At 46.6% G+C, this 12,374-nt stretch overlaps 1 protein-coding gene across 1 annotated transcript in view; it reads left to right on the top strand.

The window, feature by feature from the left end:
• LOC142312884 (uncharacterized) overlaps positions 1–12,374 on the top strand; it is a 361,786-nt gene that overhangs the window by 116,133 nt on the left and 233,279 nt on the right. Inside the window, exon 26 of the mRNA XM_075351868.1 lies at positions 4,368–5,668. Coding sequence (XP_075207983.1) covers positions 4,368–5,668 — 1,301 coding nt within the window. The remainder of the gene's footprint in view (positions 1–4,367; positions 5,669–12,374) is intronic.

Below are 12,374 nucleotides of genomic sequence, written 5' to 3'. Positions count from 1 at the left end.
CGTCACTAACGACGTGACCCTGACAATATATCGTTAGCGATGTCGCAGCGTGTAAAGCACCCTTTATACTTGTGTAATGAGAACGGTGGAGATTAGAAGGTTAGAGCTGATCATAGATGTGACTTCTCCATCTGTCTGTGACTTTTACAATATTATTTTCAGGGTGAAGATCTGACCCATATTAATACTACAGAGACATGTGTGAGGGGTGATGAGCGGTGTAAAGAGGAGATTCCTACACATAACCGCACAGGTGAGTAGTGACCACTAACTGCAGAGAATAGTTACTGTATTTTTCTATGTAATTTTTACCCCAAGAAAATGAATCTAAACCTTCAATGCACTACTGTACAGTATTTCTGATAATTCTCAGTTTACAGAGAAGTGCTGATGACTTTAATGTGCCAGAGACTATTATACAACATATGAAACCCTTCTTATCTCTCATTCTATGTCTGTCAGGTCCCCATCAGCTGCCATGGCTGTGTGCTTCTGCTTACTCCCAGCAATGTGGAGGCGAGGGTGTGGGGGGGGGGGGCAAATGCACTGCTGTGGAGTCAAGTGAGTGGCTGCGACAGCAGTTAATTTCTCCGCTATGACGGAGTGTTGGGGGAGGGTCCTGGTCTCAGAGGCTCTGACAACAGCCGGCATTCTTGTACTGTCTTGTCAACATCGGAACTGCATGGTTTAAAGATTGCAATTCAGTAGGCATAGAAAGGCTCAGCCCTACTTTTTTAAGGTACTGATACCCCTGCAACGCTTCGGCTGAAGATAGTAAGGCGGCGAGCTGGAGGGAATCCACTGAACCACAGGGAGGACCCGGGATTATCCTTTACTTGGAGGTGCTTGACTAAGCGCCCACTGCGAGGCATACACCAGGTATCATTCCCAGGGCAGTGACCGGGACTGTGGCAGCTGACCTATTCGGCAAGGATGGACACAGGTGAAAACGGAGTCACTAATTTAGCAAGTGCAGCCGGGACGGCTGAGACAGATAGTACGGCTAGGATGAATAGACAGAGTGCACTAGTGAAGCAGGGACAGCTGAGGCTGAAAGCACGGCCAGGATGGACAGGCACTGAGGTAACGAAGGGACTGGAAAACATGAGAGAAACACTGACACAGGGACATACAGTGGACAGGAGGACCTGACAACTACCTGGATATGGCACAAACCACTAACTAACTAATCACATTGATCAGGCACCTCCCCTAGTGGGAGAGTGCCTAAAGTACCCAGTGCCTCTCACCAATAGGAACTTCCAGGAAATAACGTACTGGCCCTTTAAGAGAAGGACAGTGATGCACACCCTAGGAGCATTCCCTGAGGACCTGTGCGGCATGTACAGGCTCTGTGAGGAAGAGATAGCAGGGAAAACTCACATGGAGTTCATCAGGGAAGCTATGCAGCATGGTGCAGGCCGGCTTCGGCGCTAAGTGAGTCTGCATCCCTGTAGGGGGGGTGAGCAGTGCAGAGGTGCCGATGCTACAACCCCCTTTCCAACACCTCTGTAAATGAGTATTTCATTGTAAACAAGTTATATACAAATAAGCCATTGTCGCGGGCGGGGAGGAGGGTGTCAGCACACTACGCTCACCCCTTCTGCTCGGGTCCGGCGGCTGCTGCTCAGTGGTGGCTCGAGCTGTGGGCCGGATCCCGGGGGTTCTCGAGCGGCACTCCTCGCCCGTGAGTGAAAGGGGGGTTGTTGGGTGTGGGGATAGTTTATTGTCCGTGACGCCACCCACGGTTGTGGTGATTTCACCACCGCTGCTCAATATGGGGATCCCGGGGATGGTGATGTGGAGCAGCCAGGTGTTCCGTTGCCCCTCCGTGGGTAGGGGTTGGTGATCCCGGGGCCCGGTGATGAGATGGGAGATGCAGGGCCTGGTGGGCGCAGGGACGCGGGGGCAGCGCTGTGCCTTGCGGCACTGTGGTACTCACTCAGCCTGAGACGTTGACACAGTTTTACGGTAAACCACACGGCTGGAAAGACGGTTCCCACGGACGGCTGCACTTGCTCTCCCAGTAGGTAACGGTGATGTCCCTCTGACCTGCACCTGATGTTTCTAAGTTGGTAGCGATGGGTCCCCACCGGTAACCCGCTCCCCGGCTTCAAGCTGGACCGGAGGAGCTCTACTTTGCCCGCAGACGCTGGCCCTGAGGAACTGGTGCCTTGGCGGTGGCGGTGTTCCTCCTTAATGGTTGGACTGTTGCCTTCAATTGGGACTTGGTTGTTGGGGGATCGACGTCCCCTTCACTGACGGATTCGGCAAATTATGGCGACTCCTAGCCTTGCCGGGGTCCGAGAGGCCCCTGCCCTGGTGCTGACTGTCCTTTGCACGCTGCTCCAGACCGCCGGGTCACTACCCGTCCGCGGTCCTTCCAGGAACTCCCGAACAGTCACCCCTCTGGACAGTCACCGTCGTTGCTGACCTTGCTGACCCGGTCCTGCACACAGCTGGACCCACTTCAGGCTTTCCACTCTCTTTCTTTCCTGTCACCACTCTTGCTTTCCTCCTTTACCACTTTACTTCCTTCACTTTACTCCTCTACTTAGCTCCTCACTCCAGCTCCTCCCTGAGCTTTCTGCTTCCACTTCTCCCTCCAAACTCTAACTGCCTGGTTTCTCCCGCCTCCAGAGCTGTGAACTCCTCGGTGGGAGGAGCCAACCGCCTGGCCCACCCCCCTGGTGTGAATCATCAGCCTCTGGAGGAAGGCAACAAGGATTTTTGGTTAGCTTTGGTGTTCCTGACTGGGATGTAGGGTGTGTTGGTGCATGACCTGTGACCCCTGGCTTGCCCAGGGCGTCACACCATCACTTACTGATCAGTGGGTGTCAGATCACTTGGACTTGCACCAATTGGAAGAACAGGAAATTTGTATTCCCCACTGAACATTTTTATCCACACTACAAAAGGGTGGAGTAGATTGAACTCACAACTGCTGCTCTTTTCATTCTCTGTGGGGCTGCATGAAAAGCTGATTGGATTACTCAGTAGCCCCCTAGGGAATTAACAGAATGGCGGCCGAGCATGCAAACTGCTGCTCTATTCTAACCGGACTAAAAGTGCAGATCAGTGTGGTTCAGTCGAGCCCCCCCACAATCGTTTTGGATAGGAGATATAGTAACTTGTTTGCATTGGAAAACCCCTTTATTATGCACACAGTTCATCACCCACAGATTCCCATTTAATAGTGCGTGTGTCCCAAGGAGGTGTTTACAGCCATCGACAACTGTCATGACGGTATCAGGACCTGTGGAGACTACAGATTCTGGCACTTTGCCTGCTAACTTCTCTGATGTCTGTGATCAGCGCAGGGTGACTCGGGCGTTATGTCACAGACCTGTAGTTCATTGGCAGGCTAGTAATAGTTAATCTTTGCTGGACTACTTGTTTATGTTTTTTAGTCACATGACAGCCAGTCACCTTCACTCTCCTCCTATATATGCTGGCTGGACTCTTGCATTAGTGCCAGTTATAGCTTGACCATACTGGCCTGGAGAGGTGGATTTATCCAGGCTTACTGGTGGTTGTGATATTATTGTTGTGTGCAATTGTGGTGTTAACCCTTGTCCTTTTGTTGCTGCATTACTTCACTTGCTTTTCTCTGTAGATACTTACTGAATATTCCTGAGAGTGTGCATTGTAACTGAGTTTCTGTTATCCCTGTCTGTCTTATATGTGTTTCCATCAGTCTCCTGCCCATTCCTTCCCTTGGGGGAGGGGGGAATAGATGAGCTTTACTCAGAAGTCTAGTAAGGCACAAGATTCCAGCATCTCCACCTTCAGGGGTAATCCAGAGAACAGGGATAGTCTAGGATCCCCTAGCATGAGGGACAGTATAGGAGCCCCTGTCTCTTGCTATCCCACTGTCACTTAGTCAGAGAATCATCCACATATCCCCATAACTGTATGTTATCTACTGATCCTCGCATGATAGAGCATCACCCACTGATTCCCTATAACCGTGTCATCCATATAGTCCCAAAAATGTATTTTATTTACAGATTCCACCCCATAGTAGTACATCATCCACTGATCCCCCATAACAATGTCATCCACAGATTCCCCTATAACAGTGCGTCATACTCAAATTCTCACAAGTGCATAATCCATGAATTCTCGCCATAACAGTGCATCATGGATGGATTTCAGATTTAACTATGAGTCATCCACAGATTCACATAACAGCGTGTCTCCTACAGATCCCCATAACTGTATGTTATCCATCGATTCCCCCCTTAACAGAGCATCATCCTCAAATCCTTTACTACTTCCCCATAAGTGTGTCATCTACAGGTCCTCTGTGACACTGTAGACCATCATACTGCTCACAGTTCTGTCATTATTATATTTTGTAACAGAAAAACCCTGTTTGCCGCTGAATACGGTACATGACTGGAAGATGTCGAAGCAGAAAAGGCTATCATATAAAATTCCTTTTAAATTGGAGGTTGTAAAATATGCTAAACAGCATGGAAACAGAGCAGCCGAGAGACATTTTGGGCCACCTCCAACTGAAAAAATGATAAGAGAATGGAGAAAACAGGAGAAACAGCTTGAAGAAATGGATAAAACCAAACTCGGTTTCCGTGGCCAAGGGGCACACTGGCCAAAGTTGGAACTGCAAATAAAAGAATGGGTCATACAACACAGAAATAATGGATTGATAGTCTCTAGAAAAATGATAATCTCTGAAGCTAAACGTATCGCTATGAAGAAAAGTCTTTGGGATTTTACAGGTACTGACTCTTGGTGCCACAGATTTCTGAAAAGATCCGGCCTTGCTAAGTGCACTAAAACTAGAATTGCTCAAAAAATGGCAAAAGAATATGAGAAAAAGCTTTTGTCGTTTCACAAATTTGTAATTGATGCTCGGATAAGAAGTAAATTTGAACTGAACCAGATTGGGAATATGGATGAAATCCCTATAAACTTTGAAGTCCCATCAAACGGAACGGTTAAAGCAAAAGGTGCCAATACAATGGCTGTGAAAACCTCTGGCCAGGACAAAACTCCTTACACTGTTGTGTTATCTTGCTGTGCGGATGGCACCAAACTGCCACCGATGGTAATTTTTAAGAGCAAAAATATGCCAAAAGAGGAGATCCCACGAAGAATTATTGCTCATGTTCATGAGAAAGGAAGTATGGATGAAGATGGAATGAAGGTATGGATCAATAAAGTGTGGTCCAAGCGTCCCGGAGGGCGTCTGAAAAAAACTGCCCTACTAGTGCTTGACCAGTATAGAGCACATGTAAGTGATTCTACAAAAAACAGATTTAAAGATGTTAAAACTCATCTTGCTGTAATTCCCGATGGGCTTAACAGTCAGTTGCAACCTCTAGATGTCTCCATTAAGAAACCATTTCAAGCACTTATGCAAGAAAAGTGGAACAGTTGGATGGCTGACAATCATGACCTGACACCTACTGGACCAATCACAAGGCCCACTAACACACAAGTTTGTAAATGGGTGAAAACTTCCTGGCAGTCTATAACGGATGAAAGGGTTATAAGATCCTTCAAAAAATGTGGCATTAGCAATGACTTGGATGGCTCTGAAGATAATGTCCGATACGAAGACAGTGAAGAAAGTGATGTCAACGAGAGTGAAGAGGAAAGCTTTCTTAATGCTGAGACCAGTGATGAGGAATTTTTGGGTGTTTATGACAACTAGCCGAGAACGTCAAGATGAAAGTTAATTAGTCAATGATAAACTGAAGTATTCCTAAGCTTTAGGAATATTGATGACGGGTTCTTTAGTTTTCTGACAAGTAGTATAGTTAAAGACTAAGGATATTTTTTTTTACTTCTGATCTTCTTTTATGTTGTTGATTATATTTTTATATATAGATTTATTCTATTAAACAGTTTAGTAAGCTATTGGTTTTGATGTTGTTTTTTTATTTTCTTCCTTCTAAAACTTGGATGCGTCCCATAGTCTAAAAAATCTGGTATGTATTTTTTTCTTACGAAACGGACATGCTTGGTTTCCATGAAGAAGTAAGTTCACATATTGGTCATGTGACTGATTCGGTTATCAAATTGCCAAAATTTGTATACCAGGTGCCTGCCATGTAGGTTTGTTTTGGGTTTTTTTTAAATTAGTGAAAGTTTACAGGTACAAGACAAAGACATATGAGATGTGTGCACCTAAAATTACAGCAAGCCAGTCAATTAAGCCAGCTAAGGCTAGTTTCACACAGCCGGCATTTCGCCGGATTGCTGGATCCGGCACACTTCAGTACAGTGTTAATATTGTACAATGGCATCGCGGCAAGCTCCGGTCACATGCTCTTGTCACATGACAGCATGTGACCGGAGGTTGCCGCAATGCCATTGTTCTGTATTGCACTGTAGTGGAGTGTACCGGATCCGGCGAAATGGCGGATATGTGAAACTAGCCTTTGCACACATGCCACCATATAGTCTAATGTCCATACATTGCAGAGTTTCTGTGGCATTACACAAAATTGGTGTTATTGCCTAATTATTGTACCTGAGATCAGGGCTGTGGAGTCGGTAAGCCAAACCTGCGACTCAGACTTCTCAATTTCCCTTGCACCGACTCCAACTCCGACTCCACAACTCCAACTCCCACATATATTGCTTATATTTAAGTGAAAAATTTATTGTAGTACAATGTGAATATCAGACATTTAATCATTTTTATTATGCAATAATCAACATATTTAGATAGAACAAAATATATTTATTGGAATACAACTTTAGAATACAAAAAACTGAAATAAATTGTAAATATGTAATACACTATGTAATATGGATGACATATATATATATATATATATATATATATATATACATATATATATATATATATATAACACTATGCAATAAACTATATGTGGCAAAAAACAGTTTTCAACAAAAATATACTAAATAACATTTGTGCAGTCTATGAATTTGTTCTAAGAAATGGAATTGCCTCCATCAGATCCTCCTTCAAAGGTGATCTCAAATCTGACCTAATAATTTTAAGGCTAGAGAACAACCTCTCTACACTAAGGAATTGCCTCATGCACAGTCAATTTTGTTCAAATCAAAGTTTATTAGAATAGAAGAAGATAATCAAACAATTGCACAGCGCGCAGGCAGAGGGTATATATCCAAGCTAGCTGCTAAAAACACAACAGTTCTTTGACTACACCTGCGCCACTGGCGACCAAAAATAACAAGTACAATTCGTATGTGTTTGAAATAGGAAGAACAAGTTGAAAAAAAAGAGATAAAGAAGAGGAGGTGGAAGAAGAATTTAGAGACAGTAAAGACAACAGAAACGTGGGAAAGTAAGATGAAAGGGGAAGGGTACAAAGAGTTCCCACCCGAGTGGACGCGCCCTCCTACATCAAAACCACATTTTCAAGGCTAACCTTCTAGGTACAGAAATAAGAGAATGGAAAATTACCTACATACCTGCCCCCCCGTGAATCCATAGACCCATATCCGGTGAGTCCCTGAACATGATCCACGGGGCCCACGTAGCATCAACTTTGTCCTTGTTGCCGAGTGTCTGACCTATCAAGGTCTCCATCCTGAAGATCTCGTTGCACTCTGCTATGAATTCATCCCGTGATGGGATTCTAGTTTGCTTCCAATATCTTGGAATTAGGTTTCTGGCAGCTGTTAAAAAATGTCTTAATAAACCTTTCCTAAACCCTGAAGCAGAAACATTCCCGAGGGACAGGAGAGCTAACTCTTTTGTGGGCCGGATCTGCCTCAAGGAAAGTTTATTGAGTAACTGGAAAATGCTCTCCCAGAATGATCTCACCGGGGGACATGACCACCAGATATGAGTGAGGGTTCCCCTCTCCTTTTGGCATCTCCAGCATGTGACGGGGGTGTACAAGAGAGCAAAGGATGGACGAGGCCGAGGAACGATCCAACAGGTTTATTAACAGGAATACAGGAACAGCACACGATTAGTCCACATAAAACAGATTCGGGGGCCCTTCCCGACAATCCTCGGACCGGATAACAAAGCAATCGTCCTTACAGTAGTCCAAAGAGTTCCACACAATCCCACGGGCCGCCACACAGGCCTAGCTCCGTCCGTGTCCACAGCCACCCAGGCTGGGGCTCCTGCTCTCTTCAAGTTTCAGCTCACTCTGAAGTTACAAAAAGGGAAATGCATTGTCTGGGCTGCTTGACCAGCCCACCATGTTTGTTCAGGGGGTAGGGGTCACACATCCTATCATCAATGGTTTGGTCCATCACAGGGCTCCAATATGTCTGCCAGCCACAGTAGATGAAGGGATCCCCTGCTGTAAAGAACAATGACTATTCCTTCACTGGCCAATGCAATTACAGATTAGATACACAACTCTGGAAAGAAGAGGACAGGCTATTTACATAATCACATTAGATGCCAAGACTACAATTGTATGAGAGAGACACATTGAGACCAGTAGCTCCCCCAAGAAAATACATGAATTACAACTAATACAACCAGGGAAATATACATATCATGACATAGTATCACAGCATATACAGTGAGAGGGTAAATTACATCTTCACAATCCCTCCCCCTCCCAACTTGTGTACGTACTAGGGACCTCTACAGGTCACTGGTTAAGTACACACAGGCAGAGCGTTACTTACATGTGGCTTCATGCAGCCACGAATTGGCATCGTAGCTCTCCCACATCATTGCCCAGGAGAACAGCTGCAGGCAGACCACCCATCACCCCAACCACACATCGCCTGACCCCAAAACCAAAGTTCAGATCCACAGTGGCTGTGGGAATAGTCCTCCATTGTCCACCAGCCAGTTCAATAACAATCCCAGGTCCTCTATGGATTGCCTCAGGCCGAACCACTCGGGGATCAGCCAGTGTGAGGAAAGCACCCGAGTCACAAAATCCAACAAGTCTCTGTCCATCCAGCACAACCTCCTGCAAGTGCTTACCTCGATGAGCAGAAGTCGTCATAACTGCGGGTCGCACCCCGTAAACTCCTGGTGGTGCAACATGGGGGGCTGAGTCACTAGGCCAGTCCTCACATAACGGTGCCACATCTTCCTCCATGGCACTGGGCTGTAAATAATTAACAATCCGATTGGGTGCAGGATCAGTCCTCATTTGAACAGCTGGGCAGGAGACTTGCCGATGCCCTGGCTGTCCACATTGATAGCATCTGAGCTGGGTCTCCCTCCATCCAAGGCGTCCTCTTGGGTAAGGGGTAGGGGAACTTGGAGGCCGGCTCCCACCTGAAGGTGCTGTAGGGGTTTGAGGATGATTCCTCCATGGCCTGGCTGGGCATGAGGCCTGCAAATGCCCGGGATGCCTACAAACATAACACCTGCGCTCTGTTACTTCCTCTCCCCGGCGTATTCCAGAAAGTGCAGTAGAAGCAACTGGAGGCACATTAACACGGGTATCAACATGTGGTGGCTTAGAGGAACGGGGAACAATGGGGACAGAATAACTGGGGGCATCCGGTGTTGTGGAGCTGTTAGGCGTCTCTCCATCCTCCAACAGAACCCTCCACTGAGGCTTGATGGTGAGAGCCTCATCAGCGAGAGCAGCAGCTTCCTCCACTGTCGCTGGTTTTCTCTCACGCACCCATTCCCGGATCTCAGCGGGGCACTGGGCAAAGAATTGTTCTTTTAGGATGACCTGCAGGAAGGTCTCCCAAGATAAGGCCTCCTCTGCCTCCAGCCAGCGATTACATATTTGTTTGAGTCTATGAGCATATATCTTAAAAGACACTTCCCCATCACATGCTAAAGCACGGAACTGAGTCCTGTAAGTGTCTGGGGTCACAGCATAATGTTCTAGAATAGTCTGTTTAATATCCGCATACTCACAGTTCCACCGAGGGTCCATAGCTCTATAGGCTTCAGCAGCTCCCCCCTCTAGGAGCCCAACCAGATGCCGGACACGCTCCCTGTCCGGGACTTCCATTAATTGACACTGATGCTCAAAGTCCTGGAAGAAGCCCTCAATGTCGCCTGCAGCCTCATTAAACGGCTTAAAGTCTTTGCGGGACACCCTGGGAAGTTCCCTCATGATGGGTGCTGGGGTTACAGTCTGTCTGGAACCTCTCGCGGCTTCCACAGCGAGCTCCTTATCCAGCAGTGCCATCTCCTCCATCCTGCGCTCCTTCTCTTTAGCTCCACGCATGGCCTCCCTCTTATCTTCTATGGTGGCCTCATCTCCAAGCAGTGCCATCTCCTCCTTGTACCACACAACCCATTGACTTTTTTGGGTATTCACCTCCGGCTGCCGTCTTTCTTCCGTTTGCTGTGAGGATCCTTCCTCCACGTCATTTTGCGAACAGACTCCTTCTAGCGCCTCAATCAGCTGCTCCTTGGAGAGTCCTTTGAAACGAACTCCTACTTCACGGGCCATTGTTTGTAGGCTCACCACAGTCCAGTTCTTGTATTCTGAGGTTCTGATTCCAGATGTTAATGGGCCGTTGTCCTCCATTCCTTCTGCTCTGATCCCAGCGCTGCCAACCAGTTTGTGACAGGGGTGTACAAGAGAGCAAAGGATGGACGAGGCCGAGGAACGATCCAACAGGTTTATTAACAGGAATACAGGAACAGCACACGATTAGTCCACATAAAACAGATTCGGGGGCCCTTTCCGACAATCCTCGGACCGGATAACAAAGCAATCGTCCTTACAGTAGTCCAAAGAGTTCCACACAATCCCACGGGCCGCCACACAGGCCTAGCTCCGTCCGTGTCCACAGCCACCCAGGCTGGGGCTCCTGCTCTCTTCAAGTTTCAGCTCACTCTGAAGTTACAAAAAGGGAAATGCATTGTCTGGGCTGCTTGACCAGCCCACCATGTTTGTTCAGGGGGTAGGGGTCACACATCCTATCATCAATGGTTTGGTCCATCACAGGGCTCCAATATGTCTGCCAGCCACAGTAGATGAAGGGATCCCCTGCTGTAAAGAACAATGACTATTCCTTCACTGGCCAATGCAATTACAGATTAGATACACAACTCTGGAAAGAAGAGGACAGGCTATTTACATAATCACATTAGATGCCAAGACTACAATTGTATGAGAGAGACACATTGAGACCAGTAGCTCCCCCAAGAAAATACATGAATTACAACTAATACAACCAGGGAAATATACATATCATGACATAGTATCACAGCATATACAGTGAGAGGGTAAATTACATCTTCACACAGCACACATCAGAGGCTGATGGAAAGGCAGCATGGATACTCACAGGACACCTATACCACCTAGATAGGATCTTGTAGCACCTCTCCTGTGATATCACATTCAGCGAAGTTTTACCAATAAAGAGAAGGATTTTGGTCCGCTCCTCAGCCGAGAATGACCTCCCCCACTCTCTCTCCCATTTCCCAAAGTACCCAGGCAAGCCGTCCCTCGCACCTCTGCATCTGAGAAACAAGTCATACAAGGTCGAAATGGTATGGCCTGGAGGATCCTTCGCTAGGCAAAGGGCCTCAAAGGGTGTGAGTGCCCTATAGATGTCTACCCTCCTAGCCATAGACACTATAAAACTTTTCAGCTGTTCGAAGAAGAACCACATATCTTAAGATTTGTTGATATCTGAAGAGTAATTATCTAGGGGTTTAATACCTGTGTCTGAGATAAAGTCACGAATAATAGGATGGTCACTCTTCCTTTTATGGAGGAATGTTGATCTATGGAAACCCGCCTGAAAATCTGAATTACTATGGACCGGTGTCAATGGGCCTGGAATGGAGGACAAGTCAAGATATTTATTACCTCGGGACATAAAATTCCGCAATTGCTTTGTGATAAAGGGTACTGTGATAGAGCTGGAGCTGGGTGGTGCTCTGGTCCAAATAACTACCTTCGGATCAACATCAGATTGCGCGCTTTCGGCTTCCACCCATCTTTTCGTTTCACCTGAGTTAAATAGATCCAGAACGCACGTCCCTAAAGAGGCGTAGCTATACAAAAGGAGATTAGGGAGTCCAGTTCCTCCCATATCCCTTGATCTACTCAATATTTTGTGGGAAATACGTGGGCATTTATGTGCCCAGACAAATTTGGTTATGCTAGATTTCAGACGTGAGAAAAAAGAGGCCGGCAATACTAAGGGGATGGTTTGGAAGTAATAAAGCAGCTTCGGTAACAGGTCCATTTTGATCGCATTTATCCTCCCAAACCATGAAAGCTGGAGTTTGTTCCAGTTATTGAGGTCTAATTCTAACTTCCTGGAAATGTGGCAGTGATTTGATTTAAAGAGGTCAAGGGGATCTGCCGTCAGTTTAATTCCTAGGTATGTCAATGAATCCACCTGCCATTTGAAGGGGAGAGAGGCTTTGAGCTGAGTCACCAGCATTGGAGGAAGAGATATATTCAGTATTTCGGATTTATGAGTAT

This window comes from Anomaloglossus baeobatrachus, chromosome 5, assembly GCF_048569485.1.
Source record: "Anomaloglossus baeobatrachus isolate aAnoBae1 chromosome 5, aAnoBae1.hap1, whole genome shotgun sequence".
NCBI classification, from domain to species: Eukaryota; Metazoa; Chordata; class Amphibia; order Anura; family Aromobatidae; genus Anomaloglossus; species Anomaloglossus baeobatrachus.
The sequence above is the reverse complement of the archived record's forward strand: the minus strand, read 5'-3'. Positions and strand labels throughout refer to the sequence as shown.